The sequence below is a fragment of the Pongo pygmaeus genome, chromosome 11, assembly GCF_028885625.2.
Source record: "Pongo pygmaeus isolate AG05252 chromosome 11, NHGRI_mPonPyg2-v2.0_pri, whole genome shotgun sequence".
NCBI lineage: Eukaryota > Metazoa > Chordata > Mammalia > Primates > Hominidae > Pongo > Pongo pygmaeus.
Window position 1 is genome coordinate 101,156,737 of NC_072384.2, and position 25,780 is coordinate 101,182,516.

At 38.3% G+C, this 25,780-nt stretch overlaps 1 protein-coding gene across 3 annotated transcripts in view; it reads right to left on the reverse strand.

Annotated features, from left to right (window-relative positions):
* ORC2 (origin recognition complex subunit 2) overlaps positions 1–25,780 on the reverse strand; it is a 54,493-nt gene that overhangs the window by 22,113 nt on the left and 6,600 nt on the right. For 2 of the 3 annotated variants that reach the window (XM_054476838.2, XM_063648331.1), the window contains exons 5-11: positions 18,101–18,190; positions 11,671–11,730; positions 11,268–11,360; positions 9,855–9,886; positions 6,167–6,227; positions 3,965–4,158; positions 2,124–2,222 (exon numbers count right to left, since the gene is read on the reverse strand). In XM_054476838.2, coding sequence (XP_054332813.1) covers positions 2,124–2,222; positions 3,965–4,158; positions 6,167–6,227; positions 9,855–9,886; positions 11,268–11,360; positions 11,671–11,730; positions 18,101–18,190 — 629 coding nt within the window. The remainder of the gene's footprint in view (positions 1–2,123; positions 2,223–3,964; positions 4,159–6,166; positions 6,228–9,854; positions 9,887–11,267; positions 11,361–11,670; positions 11,731–18,100; positions 18,191–25,780) is intronic. The other variant, XM_054476839.2, reaches the window with a different exon arrangement.

Sequence of the window (25,780 nt, forward strand, 5' to 3'; positions counted from 1 at the left end):
ACCTATATCACTGCTCCTCTTCCAAAAGCTGTTTCTAACAAATCCTTTATCTTTGGTAAGTATTGCAAATTTTTAAAAACAATAATATAAATAAACTGAGGAAAGTGCATTGCCCTGTACCCCAAACTTGGAAATTCATGCTGATGAATCAGAGATCACTTTTTGAAATGAAAACTCTAGCAAAAAGCTACACATGGGTCTTCACTTTGGCACTACCATGTTTTCATGATTCCACCACCTTTCACGTAAAATATTATTTAAATACTGAAGATTAGAGTTGCGATAAATATTCCAGGTACTCTGGCTTGTACTGTGTTTATTTAGTCACAGTTAAAGCAAACAGAACTACCTTTAAGCAAAATTGTTAAGTAGGTAGTTAAATTGTTAAATAGGTAGTTAAACAATTTAAAATTGTTAAGTAGGTAGTTAAAAAAAAACAACCCTCTTATCTCTTCTAAGTTCAGAGCCCTGAAAAAGCAGAGAAAGCACTAATATCTTTTCCAGCAGTCATTTACACTAGATTATCTGAGCATAGTCACACTTGAGTGTGAACGCTAGAATGTTATCTCATGTATGTACTTTCATTTCAAACTTTTTTTTTTTTTTGAGACAGAGTCTCACTCTGTCACCCAGCCTGGAGTGCGGTGGCACGATCTCAGCTCACTGCGAACTCTACCTCCCAGGTTCAAGCGATTCTCCTGCCTCAGCCTCCTGAGTAGCTGGGATTACAGGTGCGTGCCACCACGCCTGGCTAATTTTTGTAGTTTTAGTAGAGACGGGGTTTTACCATGTTGGGCAGGCCGCTCTCAAACTCCTGACCTCGTGATCCTCCCGCCTTGGCCTCCCAAAGTGCTGGTATTACAGGTGTGAGCCTCCATGCCCAACCTCATTTCAAACTTTAATTAATATTCATGGAAAACTGCACTTTCGACCCCAATATCCAGCTGTACTAGAATGAAGCAGAACTGGCAATCTAGTTTTGAGCCTGGGCTGTAAGAGATTGTGTGTTTTCCCACTTTTCCTCTTATGCCTCTGCCACTGTCATGAGGATAACATGCCTCAGCTAGCCTGCTGGTCCAACGAGGAAGAGAAACATAGAGCAAATCCTGTATCAGCCAACTTCTGACTGACTTGCAGACATGAAAAATAAATGCTTATTGTCACATGCTACTGAAGATTGTATTGGTTAGCTATGCTATGTTTACGACCAATGAAAGGCTTTCCTCTCCCTCACTGACAGGTGTTTCTTTCATCCTCCTAGAGATCTTTTTGCCTCTAAGTCTGATGAAGTCCTATAGTGAACCTAGACTCATGTGTCCTTCTCCCATATTGCTTATATTCTCTGATCCGAGTCTCAATACCAATGAGCCAGGACTTAGATTATCAATTGCAATTACTACTGACAAAGATTTTCTCACTCAGATGGTTCTGTCTCCTCTTATAGAGAAGTAAAATCCCAGCAAGTATAACTGTATGGTATTTTTTTTTTTTTTTTGTAAAATGAGCTACTGGAACCATGGCACATAGTAATCTTGTTACCTTACCATACTGGGTAGGTTTTCCATAATATCCTCAAGTAGAATATCCTCTACTTTTTACAAAGTTTGTAACTGAGAGAAAGTCAGGTTGCAGTCGCTGTTTTATGACCAGTGTGAGATTTAGTGAATACATATAGGTTAAATGAATAACAGACATAAACAGTAAATGGATATCAAGGAACTATGACCCTGATGATTATCATAGATCCTGAAGAAATAATAAATGAGTAAGAGGGGAAAAATGCATAATTATAGTCTGTCTAATCCAGTAAATTATTTATTTATTTATTTAAATTTTAGTAACAATGAGGTCTCCCTATGTCGTCCAGGCTGGTCTCAAACTCCTGTGTTCACGTAATCCTCCTCCCTTGGCCTCCCAAGGTGCTGAGATTACAGGTATGAGCCAGGTGTGCCCAGCCTATTTACTATTTATATAATAAAAGAAGTAATAATCACATTAACTTGTGTTTCATTTGATCAGGACGATAATTCTACTTGTGTATACTTTTCAAATCTGTTGCTTACATAGCATATTTTTCAGGACAGAGTAAAAAAAATTTAGAAGTAACATTCCTTGCAACATACCTGATCCAGTTTAGCTCTCTTTAGCTTCTGCAGTGTTCTATCAGAGGTTAAAACTTTTGAACTGCTGTGGGCTTCAAAATATTCTTCTACTAAGTCACTCTGAAAGTGAAAAGAGTAGTCAGTCCTTAGTAGCTTCAGTTATCTGTCTTATATCAAAATTAGACAGTAATATTAATGTAAAATAGGACACGTGAAATTCTTTACTTGGTAGTATTTTCTTTTTAAAGCAACAGTACCAGTTAAGGACCAAGCATATTTAATTTCAGTAATAAAACTGAGTAATTACTAGGATCATATAAGTTAAAGAAATGACTAGGTGAAGTAGTAGTCTGTTCCTCAAAATGATTCCTAAGTTACAATATGTAATTTCCATTTAGACTAAAAACAGAGAGATGGTTTTATATATCAAGATCTTTGTTTCTCCTCAAGTAAGTCTTTTTTTTTCCCCCCCTTTCTTTATTGAGGAAGGGTCTCACTCTGTCACCCAGGCTGCAGTGTAGCGGTGCAAATACAGCTCACTGCACCCCCCAACCTCCTGGGCACAAGGGATCCTCCCACCTCAGCCTTCCAAGTAGCTGGGACTACAGGCATGCACCACTACACCTGACTAATTTTTAAATTTTTGTTTGTTTGTTTGTTTGTTTGCAGAGACAAGGTCTTATTATGTTATCCAGGCTGGTTTCAAACTCCTGGCCTCAAGCAATCCTCCCACCTTACCCTCCCAAAGTGTTGGGATAACAGGCCTGAGCCACCATACCTGGCCTCAAATAGTCTTAGCAAATCCTTTAATATTAGTATAGCTGAAGTACTGTGAAAATGAGGAGGAAATCAACTGCAAGGTAGCAAAAGAAAAAAAAAAACACACAAACAAACCAAAAAACTGGCCTACTATTCCAGTCAAGAGGAATTTTCTTCTCACACTATTTGTTCTTCTGATTTTGGGCAGGACTAAACTCTAGGGTGGTAAGGAAGGGACAGAAAGCTATTTAAGCAGTAGGCTCCTCAACTGCTCTGAACCTTTAGACAGAGCACCAGGATAATTAGCTTTTTCTAAAACCAAGGTGCCTGCAGTGTTCTTCCAAATGACTCAACATGGGTCCCTAGCCACATCATTCATTACAATGACCTGAATACATCGACAATGGTACAAAAACAAGATATACTGAGAACTCATGCCTCCAATTGTCCAATCAATATTTACTTAAAAGTTCATTTTTTATTTTTGTTATTTTTTATTCTAATCCCATAGCTTATTTAAAAATTTATTTATTTATTTATTTTTGAGATGGAGTTTCGTTCTTATTGCCCAGGCTAGAGTGCAATGGCACGATCTCGGCTCACTACAGCCTCTGCCTCCTGGGTTCCAGCAATTCTCCTGCTTCAGCCTCCCGGGTAGCTGGGATTACAGGCACACATCACCACGCCTGGCTAATTCTTGTGTTTTTAGTAGAGACAGGGTTTCACCATGTTGGCCAGGCTGGTCTCGAACTCCTGACCTCAGGTGATCCACCCGCCTTGGCCTCCCAAAGTGCTTGGATTACAGGCATGAGCCACTGAGCCCAGCCTAAAAAGTTCATTTTTATACAAAGGAATTGAGATGTCACTTTTAGCACATACTATTTAGCATATACTATGGTATTAATTCATGAATACGTAGACAGGCCAGAAAAGAAAGCCCAGAAGTAGAAACAAATATATGTGGGAATTTATGTGGAAGGCTGAGAAAATATAGAAAAGTGAAGAAAAAATATTATTTTGAGAGATGTGGATCTCTTAGGGTAGCCTATCTTTGAGATATTACACAATTTTTCTTTAAGGTTAAAGTCTCTCTCTTCACTTACTGTTTTATCTCTTTTCATTCTCTTAGAAGGTGTTTCTTTGCAAACAGGAGCTGAAACTACTCTATTCTGAGCTTGAATCTTTTGGCTGAATATGACTGCATTAGTGTCCTCTTCATGTTCCTGTGCAACCCCTTCATCATCCTCTGAGTTGGAAGCAGAATATTCGCTTTCACTGTCAGAATGAGACCTTGGAACTGTGGGGGGAAAAATAGCAATTTGGACAATTTCATGGTTTGACAAGAGAGGCATTGTGGGGTAAAGCAAAGAGTGGGGGCTCTGAAGTAAGAGTCTGAAATCTGGTTTTGTCATTACCTGCTCATGATTTTACCAGAGCTAATTAACAAATTCTCTCAGCACCAGTTTATTTATCAAATTAATAGTACATAGTCTAATAAACCACTAGGAAGATTACACTGAAATGTATATAAAGCCACTAGTAATGCCTGACACACAGGAACTGTGATAGAAATTGCTAATCATACCTAACACCGTTCTCCTTCCTTCTTCCTTGCTAACAGAACTCCAATTTTGCAAAATATGGCCATATGCCCCATCCTAGGGGATGAATCATGGTAACTGCCTTTTTCCTCTTCTAGGTACCTGCTTTCCCAGCCTCCGCTCCAACTATGGTTGACTATGTGACCCCTTGACCAATGAATTGAGGGAAAATAGCTGGCAGCTTCTGGGAAAGATTTTCCTCAATTATGGAAGAAAAGCCCCTATTTATACCCATCGTTTAAAGCTATGAAAGCCATTTTGCAATATGAAGTATCAAACCTAAAGATGAAAAATGCTGGTGGCAGAGTAAAAGATAGGAAGGATCTGGGTCCTTAAAGATACTGTTAAGTCACATCAACCATGGAACTTGCATCTCCATACTTGTTTTGATGTGAGATACTTAAATATCTATGGCTTAAACTACCATTATAGAATTTTCTGTTGCTGCCTACTGAAAATGTCACACTAACTAATATAGCACTCAATAAATGGTACTTATGATTATAATTATTACTAATACATACACATACACCATCCCAGAGTTGAAGAATTATCTTTTTAAACAAACCACAACCTCATCCCTACAACTCCCCAGAAATAATATAGCTAGTTTTACATTTATCAAATAAGAATAAAGCCAGTTTCACACTAAACAGGCATAAAACTGTTTTTAAAAGCTAACTTCCAAAATATGAGTGAAAAAACTTTAAACAAATCAGCATATTTATTCTGAACAATAGATATACTGCAGAGGATTATCCCAAGTCAGCATGTAACAAATGTAGACATTAAAAAAAAGAAAAAAAAAGGCTTGATTTTGTGGGCATATATAGCTTAGCAGATTCAGATGTGCATTGACTGCTGCTCATGGTACATGCACAGTTAGAAGTGGTGGCAGGTACCAGAAAGTATCTCTACCTTCTTTACATGTATGCTTCTTCCATGTAGGTATATATGTTTTGTGGTGATTAAGAAGGAAGAGGGAAGTTCACCTTCTCTCTAAAAAACAACCCATCTTTGGAATGAGGAGAAAACATAAGACATGGGATATAGTTGACATGAAATAACAATCACAACTATACAGATCTTTTACTGCTTTAATATACCAAATCATTTAGCATTACCAACTTTATGGTGATTAAAAATACAGTTTTAACAACTCTATGAAATCTGTACCTCGAAAAGAAAGGGCTATGAAGTATGAAGCCCTGATGTTAGGCTGAATTTAACAATGTTGGCTAATACTATTATTGTCAAGGGTCAACATTATGGAAGGTGTTGACATCTTCCTGATATATAAAGGTCCAGTCATTTGCCCCAAAGTTAAATATTCAAAAATCTGAAACGATTTTTAATTTCCTAGAAGGCAGAAGCCATGTCTGTTTACTTGATTTTGTTTAGCATTCAGTACAACTATGAATATTTAATATTATTTCATTATAAAATTTCCAAATAAATCAATAGAATAATTTCCAAACTGTCTCAAAACAATTAAAAGGCATGTTATTTCATTGGAAAGACCTTTTAGCTGACTTCAATATACACTGACTACAATGTGAAAGACATGGTGCTAAGTGTTGCAACTAAAAGCCAAAGATTCAAAACACCAAGCAGTCTAAGTCTAGAACCTATATACTTAACTATTATTGTCTCTTGTTTAGATGTTACTTTTTATAAAAACGTCATGTAAAAAGAAATACGTACCTATTAATCTTTTTCTTAGACTACGAGGTGCTGTTGACAGAAATTCACTTTTGTCATTGTTCTGTTTAAAAATAGAAAAAGCATTAAATAATAACATGGAAGTTAATGACTGATCTGAGTGAAAGAGGCTAGAAAAAAAGAAAAATATTTTGCTTTCAATAGACTGCATTAGAACTAGATGAGCTTAGTTCCTAGAACTAGAAGATTATGACAAATGAATTATTTGGAACAAAAAAAGGGTATAACAAAAGAAACAAATTCCAAAGGATTACTAGAGTGATTCTAGAAATCGAATTCTACATTATTTGTAAAGTATGTATATACTTTATTATGTACAGAAAAAACATGAGTATATCAGCCTTTTGAACTACTTCCACCTATCAGATTAGTAGAATGAGTATATATATATGTGTGTGTGTGTGTGTGTGTGTATGTGTGTATATATATATATATATATTTTTTTTTTTTTTTTTTTTCCCCCTGAGACAGAGTCTCACTGCATCACCAGGCTGGAGTGTAGTGGCGTGATTTCGGCTCACTCCACCTCACTGCAACCTCCACCTCCTGGGTTCAAACCATTCTCCTGCCTCAGACTCCCAAGTAGCTGTGACTATAGGCGCGTGCCACCACGCCCAGCTAATTTTTGTATTTTTAGCAGAGACAGGGTTTCACCATGTTGGCCAGGCTGGTCTCAAAACTCCTGACCTCAAGTAAACTGCCCACCTTAGCCTCCCAAAGTACTGGGATTATGGGTGTGAGCCACAGCGCCCAGCCCAATGGAGTATTTTTTTAAAAGATAGTATTATGTAGCAATCATAAGTATGAAAGGGAACAGGCACCCCTATGTATATGGCAGTGGGCCTTTTAATGTGTTAGAAATTTACTGGTGTTAAAGTATTACATTCTTTGAGGAGAGAGAGATTTACACTTTCTTACTTTCTGTATTTAAAAAATTGTAACTTTTTATAGAAGTACAAAGTCTGTTTTTTTATAGAATACTCTAATACCATAAGTTGTTAGCACATTAAAACATCCACTGTTATACACCTGTAAATTTCTAATAGTACTGAGAAAAAAGTTGAAGTACCCTGTGATTTTGTCAACATGACAATATGACAAAAAAAATTTAAGTTTATTGTCTTGTGATAGATTGCTGGTGTCATTAAAATCTGATTTGATTTTAAGAATAGTACTCTAGGCCGGGCGCAGTGGCTCATGCCTGTAATCCCAGCACTTTGGTAGGCCAAGGCGGGCAGATCACCTGAGGTCGGGAGTTCGAGACCAGCCTGACTAACATGGAGAAATCCCGTCTCTACTAAAAATACAAAATTAGCCGGGCGTGCTGGTGCATGCCTGTAATCCCAGCTACTCAACAGGTTGAGGCAGGACAATTGCTTGAACCTGGGAGGTGGAGGCTGCGGTGAGCCGAGATCACGTCATTGGACTCCAGCCTGGACAACACAGTGAAACTCTTCCTCAGGGGAAAAAAAAAAAAAAAAAAAAGAATAGTGATCTAATAACTGAGCTAATAATCCCTTACCAATGGAATTACAGTATGTCTCAAACTTTTTTGATCAAGATCCTCAAAAATTTTTACATTTTGTCATCTTGACCCAGTACACGTGTATATATAACTAAAAAAAATTATAATACAGAAATTTAAAATTCTGTTCTACTTCATTTGTTAAAAATGCAGTTTATGTCCTATTAAACTGATTTCAAGATTGAGTATTGAGATAACTTATATATATCTACACAGCTTAAGTCTGATAATTCACACCTGTGTCAAAATAACCATTGCAGAAAATTCCTGCTCAAAAAGACAACGCTAATAAATAATTTTCCTACTTGCTATAGAAAATTTCTGCAAACTAATCTCTCTTGACAGTTTGCTCATTTGGGCAAACTGTTCTCCCTATCAGGACAAGAGATTACTCCTAGGGCAAACAGCTTATCTTATCAACAGTTTAGTTATCAAGATACACTTTTAGACACGATCTTCACTGTGTCTACCAATCCTAAAATATCATGTCCCTAACTTTGCCCAATCCCAATCAGTTTACCATCTTGAAAAACCTGCTTTAAGCCACTTGAGCCCAGGATCCCCAAGCCCTATACATATTTTCTCTTGAACTTGCTTTTCTAAGTCAGTACAGTAAGATTCTGTCACAACGATGTTGTCTCTTATTGTGATAGGTAGCTTTGTTTCATCAACAGGTTTTTCTGGTTTTTTGGGAGAGTTGACAATATCTTCTAATGGGTTATAATCTATAACTTGGGAAAGAATAATCTAAATTCTTGATTAGATTATGGCAATGAGTTTTTTTCCTTTTATAGTGATACAACACACAAGACATAAGAAAAAAGCATTATTAAAGACAAATGAAAGTCTGGCATGTCTAATCCCATACCTAGACTTGTCTAAATAGGACATTCCTGCACAGGCTATATAACCATGACCTTAAATGTCTATACTGACTGTGGAGACAAAAGTGACTCCATCTTGGATGCTAATCCATCATGTTAACTTCTGATTAGCCCCAGTCTCATGAATGCCTCCTGATTCCGACTTTATGTACTGCCTTCTGTGAAAGAACATGTCAACCTTGATATTATCACACTAATTACTGGCTACAATGCATATAGCATTCTTGCCGTCTTGACAATTAAAGAGGGTTGCCTTTAATTATCTTGCTGGAACATGTATACCCTTTCCTTATGGTATGTAAGCCGTGGGTCTAGGGAGTAACAGTGCAGAGAGCTACCTGTCTTGTGGCTGCCCAAGACCATGCTTCTGTCTCTAATAAAATACCCTTTACAGACAAACTAAACTTGTCTGCCTTGTCCTTTGGTTTCTTGGCTCCTTTGGCATTTGGGGGATGCTTTGCATATATGGCCCTTTCATGGAACACTCACCACTTGAAAAGGCATAATGAGAAAATTATACCACAAAAACACAAAGGAGGCCAGGCGTGGTGGCTCACACCTGAAATCCCAGTACTTTGAGAGGCCCAGGTGGGTGGATCACTTGAGGTCCGGAGTTCAAGACCAGCCTGGCCAACATGGTGAAGCCTTGCCTCTACTAAAAATACAAAAATTAGCCAGGTGTGGTGGTACACACCTGTAATCCCAGCTACTCAGGAGGCTGAGGTGTAAGAATCACTTGAACCTGGAAGGTGGAGATTGCAGTGCGCCGAGATCACGCCACTGCACTCCAGCCTGGGCGACAGAGTAAGACTCCGTCTCAAAAACAATCAAACAAAGAAAAAACCCCACAAAGGAGGAGATAAAAAGATAGAGTAATGGATCTAATGCATCTTGGGATCAAACTGCACAACACTGCCCTCTTCCCCCTGCAAATGAAACAGAACATGATACATAAAAGCAAAACCCCAAAAAGTTTCAGGCCAGCTACACACAGCAGAAAAAGCACAACAGTTGGGTCTGGGAGGCCTGGCTTCATTTTCTAGCTGTTCTCCTTCCTAGTCAAGTGAACTCACACAAGTCACTTTACCTCTCTGAACCTCAAATTCTCCATCTAAAAGTTAGGTATTTAACTGCCAAATATCTGTAAATTACAAAGCACTACATAAACTAAGAGATCAATTTTTTTCATTGAATTTCTGGCAATTTTTCATCATGTCTTACTTGTAACACTAAGGCTTTTGCTTTTTAGTCAATTGCTTACCTTCGGCTGAACCTTGTCTGAAGCAGAATGGCCTAAAGAATGAAACAAAAAGCCATGACTTACTACGGACACTTCACTTTTCATTGTGGTCTAGTTTCATTAAAAGTAAAGTTTGCCGGGCATGGTGGCTCACACCTGTAATCCCAGCACTTTGGAAGGCAAGGCAGGAAGATTGCTTGAGGCCAGGAGTTCAAGATCAGCCTGGGCATCATAGCGTGATCCTGTGTCTATTCAAAAAATTAAAAATTAAAAAAAAAAAGCAAAGTTGCAGCTTCTACATAGAAGCCACCACATTATTACTGAATTATAAATTAATTCCTTCTCTACCAGAGGATTATCACTATTAGTTTCATGATTACTCACATTTTTAACAGCCACTTCCTGCATTTCTGTAGCATTCTAACAAGAAAAACGGAGCCCTTTTAAATTTTGATTATTGAAAAGTACAACTGTCCAGGAGCGGTGGCTCACGCCCGTAATCCCAGCACTTTGGGAGGCCAAGGCAGGAGGATCGCTTGAGGTCAGGAGTTAGAAAACAGCCTGACCAACAGGGTGAAACCCCGTTTCTACTAAAAATGCAAAAATTAGCTGGGCGTGTTGGCAGGTACCTGTAATCCCAGCTATTCGGGAGTCTGAGGCAGGAGAATTGCTTGAACCCGGAAGGCAGAGGTTGCAATGAGCCAAGATCACACCACTGCACTCCAGCACTCCAGCCTGGGTGAAAAGCGAGACTCCTTCTCAAAAAAAAAAAAAAAAAAAAGTACAATGGAGCCAGACACAATGCGGTGTGCTTACAGGCCCTGTTACACGAGAGGCTGAGGCTAGAGGATCACTTGAGCCCAGGAGTTCAAGGCTTTAATAGTGTGCTGTAATCGTGCCTGTGAATAGCCAATGCACTTCAGCCCGGGCAACATAGCGAGACCCCGTCTCTAAAAAACGAAAAAAATAGAAATATCGGCAAGTGACATTGGTGTTCAAAAACAAAAATATAAATAAAGAGCAACAAAATGTACACTTTTTAATCTAGTTAGAATGGATCATTCAAAAACAGCTGCTCCACAATCTGTAAGACTTCCAAACTCCAAACGCCTTATTTCATATAGTATTTCCCAAAGCCAAATCTTCTATAAATAATTGGCTAACTCAAGCAAATGACAACAGGACTTAAAGACTATTTCTGGTTAACCCTGTCAATTTGCACAACTTCAGTTAGCACAGATATTTTTCCCTCTTATTGACTGCTAAACACGGGTATACTAAGGTACATGAGTTGAAATATTAATTGCATTTTGTCGAATGAATTTTCAGAAAAGAAGAAAATATATAAAAATTCACAAACAAGGAAAAAAGTAACATGCTCTATCTTGAAGCAACTATGAAAACTATTTTCAAAGAACTAATGTAATGTCTTACCCTTGCTACTTTGAGGAACGTTTATCGTAATCTCAGGATCATTCTTCAAACTGAATGAAACACTTTTTTTTGGTGTTTTTGCTAGTTCTGAAGCTGTAAACAAAGAAATATATAAAAACCTTTTAAAGGACAACAGTAGATAAAGAGGGAAATAACCTTATTTCGCTTATAAAAATTCTTTAAAAACCTCTGTTACTTTTATCAGAAAAATAATCCTACCCATATTAGGAGTAATACTGCTTTCACCTTTATTAGCTGTCTTCCCAGCATCTTCAAATTTTCCTTCATATCACCCACAGATTTCTTTAAAAAAAAATACAAATAACTAACTTTGACCTTGCTGCTTTCTCTAATTACCATACTCTCCTCTCCATCAACCACTTATGTTCCTTTCATTTCTTACCATATATAGTTGAGGCACATCTTTGATGGGGGGTGAGAAAGAAGGGCCAGAAAGTGAGATCTAAAATCAAGTGAAAACTGTGCAGAGTTAAAATTATACTTTAAAATCTTTTAAATCTTCCATAAAGTGTGAACAGTTTATTTTGTGCCAAAAAGTCTATAATACATATAAATAATACATAAAATAGAGTGTTGAACAGATGGCCATTTCTTCAACCGAGAATAAATGAAATAGTGGTCTTTTGTTTAGGGGCCATTTTATTTTTACTGTAACAATTTTCTTTCTCTCGCTTTTTTTTTCTAAAGACCAAAGACCAAATCACTTATAATAGAGACCATTTTAAATAAAAAAATATAATTGTTATCTTTAATGATGCTCTCACACTCACATCATGAGAGGCATGTGGAAAATGAACCCAAATGAAGAAACAGATTTACCTTTTCCAAGTTAACTCTCACACTGCGACACTGTTCACTGAGAAAAAGGGCACATGCCAAATTAACTGCTTTTTTTCTTTTTTTCTCTAAATGGAGAAGGTGTAGTTAAATTTGTACAAGTGAAAGCCATTTTACTGGCTCCTAAACCTTTCTAACCCGCCCCCATTTTTATCCTCCAATCTTGAAACTGACCCAAGATACTCATAACAATCTCTACAAATGAATTGGCTGCTTCTATTTTCTTAATCTCTTCGGTCTTCTATATGATTCACTAAGTTTTGTTTTTTTTTAAATCTTCCCTTGATATTCCTCCATTTGAGTCTTATGACATTATCCTGGTTCCCAAGCTACTAGTTGTGGTTATTCCATCTCTTCTTCACTGTCCTCAGCCTCCTCAACATTCTAGGCATACTTAAGGCTCAGTCCTTGCTCTTCTCTTTATGTCATTTTTGGATTAAAGGCTGATTCACAGGATAGGGAAAAAACTTCATATGAAAAGAAGCAACAAAAGCAACTTAGCTGAGATCATTTTGGTTTTATACTGAAACATAAAAATGCTCCACCTGATTTTAAATAACTATTAAACTACAAAGGAACCAGGGAGAAAAGAAGAAAAAGGAAGAATTGAAGAGGATTAAGAACAAGATAGTCTCTTTTTTTTGAGATAGAGTCTTGCTCTGTCACCCAGGCTGGAGTGCAGTGGTGCGATCTCAGCTCACTGCAACCTCTGCCTCCCAGGTTCAAGCAATTATCCAGCCTCAGCCTCCTGAGTAACTGGGATTACACGTGTGCCATCATGCCCACCTAATTTTTTGTATTTTCAGTAGAGAAGGGGTTTCACCATGGTGGCCAGGCTAGTCTCAAACTCCTGACCTCGTGATCTGCCTGCCTTGGCCTCCCAAAGTGCGGGGATTACAGGTGTGAGCCACCGTGCCCAGCTAAGATAGTCATTTTTGTGAGCACACAGAGATAGGCAGACATTCCAACACCTCTTGGATGACTCAACATGTCTAATAAGCACCAGGCACAATGCCTAGTACAACTACCTGTGGCCCAGGAGTACACTGGCGTGATCATGGCTCACTGCAGCCTTGACCTCCTGGGCCCAAGCCATCCTCCCACCTCAAACTCCCAAATAGCTGGGACCACAGGTGTGCACCACCATGCCTAGCTAATTTTTAAATTTTTGTAGAGACTGGGTCTTCCTATGTTGCTCAGGCTGGTCTCAAACTCCTGGCCTCAAGTTATCCTCCCACCTCGGCCTCTCAAAGTGCTAAGATTATAAGCATGAGTTACCACGCCCAGCGGTGAATCACTATTTAACACATAACTTTTTGTTTAGTTATGACTATGAATGGCAAAAAGTTACAGTGTTTCTTTATGTCAGGGGTCAGCAAGCTATAAGTCTATGGGGCCAAACCCAGCCTTTCCACTGGTTTTAAGTACAGTTTTATGTAGCCACACCATCCATACATATCGTCTGTGGCTGCTTTTCAGCTACAACAGCCAAGTTCAGTAGTCACAACAGAGACTGTCTAGCTCACAGAGCTGAAAATATTTACTGTCTGGCCCTTTACCGAAAAAGCTGGCTGACCTTTGCTCTGTATTAATCATCTACATGCACACTTTCAATGCATGTGTACAGTTTTTATCATTCTTTTCTTGCTCCTATATTTGTTTTTGATGATATTAAATGAAATGTAATGGCATGGCTGTTGACTCTATTAATAGAAAATTAGGCCTGGACACGGTGGCTCAAGCATATAAACCCAGCACTTTCGGAGACCGAGGTGGGTGGATCACTTGAGTCTAGGAGTTCGAGACCAGACTGGGCAACATGAAGAAACCCTGTCTCTACAAAAGAATAGAAAAATTAGCCAGGTGTGGTGGCGTGTGACTTTAGCCCGAGCTACCTGGGAAGCTGAGGCAGGAAGATCGCTTGAGCCCAGGACGTGGAAGTCGCAGTGAGCCGAGATTACACCACACATTCCAGCCTGGGCAATACAGTGAGACCCTTAAAAAAAAATTATGATGTTATTTGTGGGCTTGCAAAAAAAAAATAGGGCATAAATTTTGTATCTTTATATTCATTATTCTATTAATTCATCTATATTGTATTTTACACAATAAACTGGTCTCTGTCTAATGATAGCTTTAGTCTATTATCTGGTCCTGTCTAACCAATCTATTTTCTAATTTTTTTGAAAAGATACTTATTTTCTTTTACCTCATTTATATTTATCTGCTCCTCTGTTGATGAACATTTAGGTTGATTCCATATCCTGGATATTGTGAAATAATACTGCAATGAACATGGGAGTGCAGATATCTCTTCGACATACTCATTTCATACCCTTTGGGTATATATCCAGTAGTGGGATTGCTGGATCTCAATCTATTTTTAATTTACCCATTTATTTCTCCAGCCTGATTGAACTCCTCACTTTCTTCTCGACCTGGTACTTCTACTTTTGCTCTTTTGTTTACATTTATTTTCTTACTCTAGATACATTCTCCGTATTTTACAAAGCCTTCCTATCTAACTTATAGTCTATTTCTAGCCCTATATCTTGGTTAGCCCAATTATATGAAAATCTTTAATTTTTTTTTATAGAGACAAGGTCTCACTATGTTGCACAGGCTGGTCTCAAACTCCTGGGCTTAAGCGATCCTCTTGCCTTGTCCTCTCAAAGTGTTGGGATTATAGGTGTGAGCCACCATGCCTGGCCAAAATCATCATTTACACTCAGAATAACATATGATTTTCTGGCAGATCATGTTATTTATTAAATATTAAGGCATTCTATTTTACTGATATATTTAGATATAAACACAATTAGCAACAATACTTAATGAGTCAATGAAATTCATTAAAGAGCATCATAACTAAACAAAGATTTTAGAAAGTCTGATCAGTCTGTCAAATTGTGTTCCTGAAATTTTATGGTCATAATAATAAAGACTAAATATCTATAAAACTATCCTCTCATGACTTTAAAATGTGTATTTCTTTCAGATGTGATGACAGAAATGCGCAGAATGAGGATAATATTCCAGTTTTATGCAGCGCTTACAAATACAACACATTATCATCTTTAAGTTATGAGCATGCTAATTCTCCAAATGGAGAACTACTACTTGATTACTCCTGTGAGTTCTATTTCACTTTACAATAATAATTCTCCTCTTTCTTCAGTGGTATTTCTTTGTCCTGCACCATTGTCCTAGGGTTTCATTTTGGTCTTGGTGTCTATTTTACCTTTCTAATAATTACATCAGCATTTCTTCTCTGGTTTCTCAGTGCTCCTATACAAGATTCAGTCATTTTTATAGATTTAAAAACTTCATTTCTTGTTTTTTCAGATGGAGTCTCTTTCTGTCACCCAGGCTGGAGTGCAGTGGTGCAATCTTGGCTCACTGCAACCTCCACGTTCTGGGTTCAAGTGATTCTCCTGCCTCAGCCTCCCAGGTAGCCAGAATTACAGGTGTGTGCCACCACACCCAGCTAATTTTTGTATTTTTAGTAGAGCTGGGTTTCACCATGTTGGCCAGGCTGGTCTTGAACTCCTGACCTCAAGTGATCCACCTACCTCGGCCTCCCAAAGTGCTGGGATTACAGGAGCGAGCCACCGCAACCAACCAAAAAAACTTAATTTCTTGATGTAGATAATAAATACTAAGAAACACACAATTAATGTAAATTATTGTATGTACCATGTTATGTTCAAAATCAGTAATGTATTTAATGTTACACATTTTAGAAAAACTAAACTGATTTTAGCAATTGATTAACTTATATTCAGAAATACAGGTTTTATAATTACTTCTCATATATTCCTCATCAGTGTCAACATTTAACATATTTCATTTTTACTTGACCTTGAATGTTTACATGTGTCATTGGCTACAGTGATTGAATAAAAACAAACCACTAAAGAAATATCCATAGGTGTTTTATAATTATACATTATAAGCCCTCTTTTTCAACTATTACATTTACCAGGTGGATAATTATTATACTTTTGTTCCTGACTTTTTGGTATTTCCAAACTTTATATTTATATACCTTTATAATTTTCAAAGTGCTTTCACATATATTATTTCCCTTCCTTACTGCTTTCAAAAATGATGACCCCCTCATACCACAAGATTGAAATACAGTGCCATCTGATTTTTTTGTTTTTTTTTTTTTTGAGACAGGGTTTCACTCTGTCACCCAGGCTGGAATGTAGTGGTGTGATCATGGCTCACTGCAACCTTGAACCCCTAGGCTCAAGTGATCCTCCTGCTTCAGCCTCCCAAGTAGCTGGGACTACAGGCATGTACCACCATGCCTGGCTAATTTTTTAATTTTCTTTTTTTTTTGAGACTGAGTCTCGCTCTGTCGCCCAGGCTGGAGTGCAGTGGCGTGATCTTGGCTCACTGCAAGCTCCGCCTCCCGGGTTCACGCCATTCTCCTGCCTCAGCCTCCCGAGTAGCTAAGACTACAGTCGCCCGCCACCACGCCCGGCTAATTTTTTTTTTTTTTTTGTATTTTTAGTAGAGACGGGGTTTCACTGTGTTAGCCAAGATGGTCTCGATCTCCTAACCTTGTGATCCGCCTGCCTCGGCCTCCCAAAGTGCTGGGATTACAGGTGTGAGCCACTGCGCCCAGCCTGATTTTTAAATTTTCTGTAGAGACAGGGTTTCGCTATGTTGCCCAGGCTGGTACTGAACTACTGGCCTCAAGCGATCCTCCTGTCTTGGCCACCCAAAGTGCTGAGATTACAGGAATGAGCTACCATGCCTGGCCTGAATTTTGAAAAATAATTGACAGTTTAATTTTAAGGTTATATGTCATTTATTACAGCTTAGTTCTCTGAAAATCAGCAACTGAAGTGTAATTGGTATAGGTGGTAACTCAAGTAAGAAAAATGTTAGAAGACCATTCCTAATAATTTTATGTAAGCATTTTTCTGTAATATAAACAACATTTTTCCATATACAGGGTAAAACTCTGGGGTTTTTTTTGTTTGTTTTTTGAGATGGAATCTTGCTCTGTCACCCAGGCTGCAGTGCAATGGCACAATCTCGGCTCACTGCAACCTCTGCCTCCCAGGTTCAAGCGATTCTCCTGTCTCAGCCTCCTGGATAGCTGGGACTACAGGTGCGTGCCACCATGCCTGGCTCATTTTTCTTATTTTTAGTAGAGACGGGGTTTTACCATGTTAGCCAGGCTGGTCTCAAACTCCTGACCTCAAGGGATCTGCCTGCCTCCTGCCTCAGCTTCCCAAAGTGCTGGGATTATAGTTGTGAGCAACCGTGCCCAGCAAAACTCTTATTTAATCAATTCAGAATATCTCCATGTGACTCTCACTTGTTACTTCAAAAAAATTTGTGAAGAAACTAAGCTATGGTCGGGCATGGTGGCTCATGCCTGTAATCCCAGCACTTTGGGAGGCCGAGGTGGGTGGATCACTTGAGGTTCGGAGTTTGAGACCAACCTGGCCAACATGGTGAAACCCCTTCTCTACTAAAAATACAAAAAAATTAGCCAGGTGTGGTGGAGCACACCTGTAGTCTCAGCTACTCAGGAGGCTGAGGCAGGAGAATCGCTTGAACCCAGGAGGCGGAGGTTGCAGTGAGCCGAGATTGCACCACTGCACTCCAGCTTGGGCAACAGAGTGAGACTCCACCTTAAAAAAAAAAAAAAAAAAGAAACTAAGCTACATATTTTGGAGAGGACTAAAGAAAAACAAAGACTGTGCACATACTACAAGAAGCTTATAATCTAGCTGAAAACAGAAGACATCTGAGCATGAAAAAAAAAAACGAATTTAATTGTGCTTAATACAACATACTTCTTTTAGGGAATGTCTCATTATTCCCTAAACCATAGGGAATCTCTCTTCATTCTTTTAGGAAATGTAGTGGTATAATAATCACGGGGAATGTGGTTAAATCTACCTTAGGAAAGATGAGTAATAGTTATAGAAATCAGAAAAGCAACATACCTAATTTAGCCATCTTTTCAGAGTGTTTTCTATTCTGAAAAGAATAAACTTTATTTCCACCACCTGTAGCAGAGCCATTTTTCAATGATTCTGAAAGAAAAAATGCAATATACATTTAGGAAAAAAGAACAAAATTAACAGAAAAAAAATTCTAACAAAAAACTTAAGATTTGTACTCCTCATAGCCTTGCATAAAGATTTAACTATATTTATATATAAAATATTTAGAAATACATAGTAAACAGGCTATGAAACTGTTTATATAAGTTTTAACATGCTATTCAAAGATACACAGACATCTATGTAAAAATACAAAACCATAGCAAAACCCTAGATTACAGGGATATGCATTCAATTCCTAGCAACAGTTGTCCCTGGGGAGGGAGGACTAAAGGGAGTTTATTGGTTATATTTATTTTCTGAAGCAAAGATGAAAAGTACAATTGTTGAGGTTGAGATTTAAACAGCTGTTTTATGGTAGAAGCTTTCTTGGCCGGGCACAGTGGCTCACACCTGTAATCCCAGCACTTTGGGAGGCTGAGCCAGGTGATCACGAGGTCAGGAGATTGAGAGCATCCTGGCTAACACAGTGAAACCTCGTCTCTACTAAAAATACAAAAAATTAGCCGGGCATGGGGGCACATGCCTGTAGTTCCAGCTACTCAGGAGGCTGAGGCAGAAGAATTGCTTGAACCTGGGAGGCAGGGGTTGCGGTGAGCAGATATTGTGCCACTGCACTCCAGCCTCGGTGATAAAGTGATAAAGTCTCAAAAAAAAAAAAAAAAGCTTTCTTCACAGATCCTGACTTAACTGACATCCTTCAATCTCCTCTTTAAATATCAACTGCTACCTACAACACAGTGAACATTCATTTCTAGTATCCTACTTCCTACCACAGCAATTTCCAACATGTGGCCTGAGGGTTGCTAGGATCCCTGAGGTCAAAATTACTTCATAATAATACTAAGACATTAATTAACTTTTGACTCTCAAACAAGAGTATACAGTGAGGTATGCCAGAGATGACATGACGTGATAACAAGTTATCATACTGACTAATGGAATGCGTGAAGAAGAAAATCCAGTTGCCTTCAATGAAGCCAGACATTAAAAATATAAAACAATGCCCTCCTCATTAAGTTACTGAAACTGTTGTTTTTCATTTAAATATATGTAATTTTTGTCAATACTTAATGGATTTATTAGAAAATGGTGTCAAACTTTCCAAAGTGTGTGCCCATCCTCCTTATTAAGCTTTCCTAGTGATCTGTATTTGCACCAACACTTGGTTTTATCCAAACTCCTTAATCTTTGTCAAACAATGGGTATAAGCTGAAGAGAGGTGTCTTAAATTTGTATTTCCTTAACCATTAATGACACTGAACATTTTTTTACAGGTTTCTTCTCAGAAAAAATATCTTCTTTACACTGTGGCTTGTCTTTACACTCTTTTTATGGTGTCATTTGAAGGAAAGTCCTGGTTTCTTATAAAATAGACTTTACACTAGTCTTTTTACTGTCTCCACAGTTTTGCATTTTCCAGAATGTCATATAGTTGGAATCACACAGTATGTAGCCTTTTCAGATTGGCTTATTTCACTTAGTAATATACTTTTAAGGTCCTTTCATATCTTGTTCATGGCTTGATAGCTCTTTTTTATTTAAGTGCTGAATACTCCATGGTCAGGATGTGCCAGTCTGTTCATCCATTCATCTACTGAACGACCTCTTTGTTGCTTCCAAGTTTTGGCCATTGTGAATGAAACTGCTATAAAAGTCCACCTGCAGGTTTTTGTGTGGACATAAGTTTTCAACTCATTTGGGTAAATACTAAGAAACATAACTACTGGATTATATAGTTAGAATATGTTGAGTTTCATAAGCAGCAGCACAGCTGTTTTTCATGGGGCTGCACCATTTTGCATTAACTAGAGATAAATGAGTTCTTGCTGCTCTACATCCTAACCAGTATTTGGTGGTATTCGTGTTTTGGATTTTGGCTATTCTAATAGGTGTATAGTGGTATCTCATTTTGTTTTAATTTGCAATTCCCCAATGATATGATATTGAGCATATTTTCATATGCTTATTGGCCATCTGTTTATTTTCCTTGGTAACAAAGAATAAAAATAGATGGCAAATAAGCATATGGCATCTGTTCAAATACCTACTTGCCTATTTTTTAATTAAATTCTTTTCTTATTGCTGAATTTTAAAAGCTCTTTGTATATTTTGGAATTAAAAGTCCTTTATCAGACATGTCTTTTGCAACATTTTCTTCTAGTCTGTAGTCTTCTCACTTTCTTGAGAAACAATGAATTTTAATTAGTTGAATTTGTCAATCTTTTCTTTTGATTACATATTTTCTAAGAAAACTTTCTATAATCAAGACCAAAACCATATTCTCTTATATTTTTGTCTAAAAGCATTTACAATTTGCTTTTCATGTTTAAATAATTAAGGTAATTAACCTGTTTATAAAGGGAGGTAGAGGGCCTTTTTTTTTAATGGGAATATACAATTGTCCCATCACCATTTACTGACCAGTTCACCACTAGCCCAGTGATCTGCAATGCTACTTCTATAGTATATCTAGTTTTCATATATGCACAAGTCTATTTATGGAGAACTTGTTACTGCAATTATAGAACTACAACTAGAATATATAATTATATAGAATGTATAACTATATATTTATATTATTTATTTATTTATTTATTTTTTGAGACGGAGTCTCAGTCTGTCGCCCAGGCTGGAGTGCAGTGGCACGATCTAGGCTCACTGCAAGCTCCGCCTCCTGGGTTCATGCCATTCTCCTGCCTCTACCTCCCGAGTAGCTGGGACTACAGTTGCCCGCCACCAGGCCCGGCTAATTTTTTTTGTATTTTTAGTAGGGACAGGGTTTCACCGTGTTAGCCAGGATGGTCTCGATCTCCTGACCTCATGATCCGCCCGCCTCGGCCTCCCAAAGTGCTGGGATTACAGGCATGAGCCACCGTGCCCGGCCTATATAATTTATTTTTGTCTGAATGTCAAATATAGACAAAATATAAACTTGAAAAAGTTATTAACTAAAACAACTGGTTTTAAATAAGGTAAGAATGAGAAACTGTAAAAGATTTCAGAGAAAATTTGAGAAACATGAAAGCCTACCACACTCAGATAGCATCAAAAGTATCACTAAGTTATCAGTTTATTGGAAGAAAATGAAACTGGAAAATTCCAGTTGATGCATTATGGATATGCTACCTTAAAAGTTAAAAAAAAAAAAAAAAAAAAAAAGCAGGCTGGGCATAATGGCTTACGCCCATAATCTCAGCACTTTGGATAGGCTGAGGCTGGCAGATCACTTGAGCCCAGGAGTTTGAGACCAGCCTGGTCAACATGGTGAGACTCTGCCTCTACAAAATATACAAAAACTAGCCAGGCATGGTGGTCCGCACCTGTAGTTGCAGCTACTCAGGAGGCTTAGGTAGGAGGATCACCTGAGCCCAGGGAGGCTAAGGTTGCAGTGAGCCTTGATTGTGCCACTGCACTCCAGCCTAGGTGACAGAGTGAGACCCTGTCTCAAAAAAAAAAAAAAAAAAAAAAAAAAGGCAATACTGTTCAACCAGCTGATCTCCAGCAAACTTACATTCAAACACTCAAGTCCTAAATCAAAATCAATCACTACTGCATTAGTTACACTAATAAAAAGTTACAAACAATCCAAAAGTATAATACAGAAAACCATACATTATTTATATATTAGAATGCAATACTACTACCTATTACACTTCTTTTTGTCCGAAGACTGATCTCTGAGAATTTAATGATATGTTAAATTTAAAAGAAAATAAAACCACCGCCTCATATCCATTAAAAGGGCTACTTTTTTTTTTTTTTAAAAAAAGGAAATAGGTGTTGGTAAGAACGTGGAGAAATTGGAACCCTTGTACACTGTAGGTTGATATGTAAAATGGTGCAGCCACTGTGCAAAAAGTATGGTGGTTCCTCAAAAAATTAAAAATAGAATTAGCACATGATCCAGCATTTCCACTTATGGGTATAAACCCCAAAGAATTGAATGCAGGGTCACAAAGAGGTATTTGTACACCCATGTTCATAGCAGCATCATTTGCAATACCCAAAAGGTGGAAGCAACCCAAGTGGCCATCTACAGATGAATAAATTGCAGTTTTGTACAATGAGAAAAGTTTGGGAGATTGGTTACAAACGGTGTGAATGTACCTAATGCCACTGAACCCATACACTTAAAGATGGTTCAGATGCTAAGCTTTTTTGTGTGTGTATGAGATAAATTCTTGCTCTGTCACCCATGCTAGAGTGCAATGGTGTCACTGTGGCTCACTGCAGCCTCAACCTTCTGGGCTCCAGTGCTCCTCCCACTTCAGCCTTCTGAGCAGCTAGGACTACAGGCGCATGCCACCACGCCCAGCTAATTTTTGTAGAGATGGGATTTGGGATTTCTTTCTTTCTTTTTTTTTTTTTTGAGACGGATTTTCACTCTTGTTGCCCAGGCTGGAGTGCAATGGCGTGATCTTGGTTCATTGCAACCTCCACCTCCCGGGTTCAAGTGATTTTCCTGCCTCAGCCTCCCGAGTAGCTGAGATTACAGGCGCCCACCACCACGCCCAGCTAATTTTTTGTATTTTTAGTAGAGACACGGTTTCGCCATGTTGGCCAGGCTGGTCTTGAATTCCTGTCCTCAGGCGATCCACCCGCCTTGGCCTCCCAAAGTGCTGAGATTACAGGCATGAGCCACTGTGCCTGGCCAAAACTAAGTCTTTAGGAAAATGTAACTATGATTAAATAGTGTAATCTGTATAAACTTTAGGAGGATATTTGGCAATACATGCCAAAACTCTTATTGTAGAAGAATGTCTAATGACAGAGTAATGTATATATGATACATTATTAATTGCAAAAAGTCTATTTATAAACGTAATGGTGCAAGCTTATGTGTGCCCATGCATGTATGAATAGACAGAAGATACACACTGAAATGTTAACGGTTCCAAGTTCTCTAAAGAAGGCATTCTTGACAGGTACAATACTTCTCCCAATTGGGTAAAACTGGATCTTGGCACAAGAGGGATTGTGGAAAAAAGACTTTGACATTATTAATATAATAGTCTGTGGCCCTCCAAAGGGTCACAGTACATAAACAGATATGCAGCATATATGTAGTACTGAAATTTTAAGGGTGGGAAAAAGTGATTAGGAGAAAATGTCTAAAAAGGCTAATTAGCGGACAATAATTTTAAAAAGGTTGAAAAACATAGGGCATGATGCCAAAAAATAAGGCAAAGTTCCCCAGTGTGAGGAATGAATGAATGAACGAATGAATGAATGAATAAATAAATAAAAGGTATGGGTTTCATATGTGCTGAGTACTGATTCTCTCAGGCCTTTGAGGATGCCAATCAAGGCCAGTAGCAAGGGTAGGGTTAGGGCCCTGGGGTATTTGTCCTTGGTCTGTAGTATCCTCTTCTATTTATTCCATTGTGCCTCCAAATATCATTTGCTGTTAGTGCTGTTATGCGAGAAAGGTTGGAAGCACTGAATTTCTACAACAAACATACTACTTTTTTAGGAAACAATTTTTATGATAAAAGTTTCCTTTGTGGAATACTGTTTTCAATCTCTTCTTAGGCCTGGCATAATAGGGAGTCAAGAACACCAAGTTTTATTTAGAATATGCTCAAAAAATGTCAACTGTCTAGCTGTGGACATATAGGAGACCTTACCCAGCCCACTAAATCTATTGAGGAGCAGTGGTCATTTTTTGTATAACTCTATACATGGAGTATATGACTCTAGCCCCACAGTTAATGAACTATGTAACTATGTTCATTAATATAATGAGTAATAAGTAATAGGCACAGATAACTCAACTGTGATTCATCTGTGGATATTCCAATTATATGCTATTTCTATGTCCAGATTTTAAAAATGAATTGAGCTAAATTGACTCTTGAGAATCTAGAATGGGAGAACTGAAAAACCAAATCACTTAACACTGGGAACTTGATGGACATTTATAAGTATGTGAGAATAAAACACATGTACATGAAGAAAATAAGTGGCATAGAGAAATCAGAACAGATGCACAGAGATGGCACAGGGAGACCTGGAGACTCATGAAAGCACAGTTCCTCAGTTTTTAACACTGTCCCAGTTCCAACTCTCCTAGTAGCCAACAATATTGATTTCTTTCCTTTGTCATTACTTTTTTAAGCTAGGTTGTGGGGATCTGTGTTCCTTGTACCCAGGAAACACCTAACTAAAATATAATTCGAGCCTAAAAAATGTTTTATGTTAAGAATAATCTTGCAAGAATCTGGCTTAGATGTAAAAATTAAAACCACACACATAATACCAGCATCCCTGGGTTAGAACACTACTTCTTGAAATGCTCCTCCTAGTTCTGTAAAGATCAAGGTAACAGTAAAGTAACCTGCTTTAGAAAGGTATTTTAAATAAGTTAAAAATATAAATATCTTTTTTTTGTTCTGTTTTGACCTAGGGTCTCGCTTTGTCACCCAGGCTGAGTATAGTGATGCAACCACAGCTCACTGTAGCCTCAACCTCCTGGGCTCAAGCAATCCTCTGCCTTAGCCTCCCAAGTAACTGGGACTACAGGCACACACCACCATGCTCAGCTAGTTTTATTTTTTTTTGAGACAGGGTCTCACTCTGTTGCCCAGACTGGAGTGTAGTGGTATGATCACGGCTCACTGCTGCCTCAACCTCCCAGGCTCAAGTGATCCTCCCACCTCAGCCTCCCTGGTAGCTGGGACCACAGGTGTGTGCCACCATGCCAGGCTAGTCTCAAACTTCTGGACTCAAGCGATCAATCTGCTTGGTCTCCCAATGTGCTGAGATTACAGGCATGAGCCATCACACACCCAGCTTCCAGCTAATTAAAAACTTTTTTTTTTTTTTTTTTTTTTTTCTGTAGAAACGGGATCTTACTATGTTGCCTAGGATGGTTACAAACTCCTGGGCTCAAGCAGTCCTCCTGCCTCAGTCTCCCAATGTACTGGGATTACAGGCGTGAGCCACCACGTCTGGCCATAAATAAATATCTTAAAAATAGTACTAGCTACGCAGGTGGCTAAGTTGGGAGGATCTCTTGAACCCAGAAGTTGGAGGCTACAGTGAGCTATGATTGTGCCATGGCACCCCAATCTGGGTGACAGAGCAAGACCCTGTCTCTAAAATAAATAAATAAATAAATAAATAAATAAATAAATAAATATCTTGAAAATAACTTTAGGAGTACTATGCAGCCATAAAAAGGAATGAGATCATGTCCTTTGCAGGGACATGTATGAAACTGGAAGCCATCATCTTCAGCAAACTAACACAGGAACAGAAAACCAAACACTGCATATTCTCACTCACAGGTGGGAGTTGAAAAATGAGAACACATGGACACAGGGAGGGGAACAACATATGCCACAGCCTGCGGGTGGGTGGAGGGAGGGAGAGCATAAGGACAGACAGTTAATGCATGTGGGGCTTAAAACCTAGATGATGGGTTGAAAGGTGCAGCAAACCACCATGGCACATGTATACCTATGTAACAAACCTGCACATTGTACACATGTATCCTGGAAAAATTTAAAAAATAAAATAAAAAGAGAATAACTTTAGAGTGGTTAGTCTATAGAT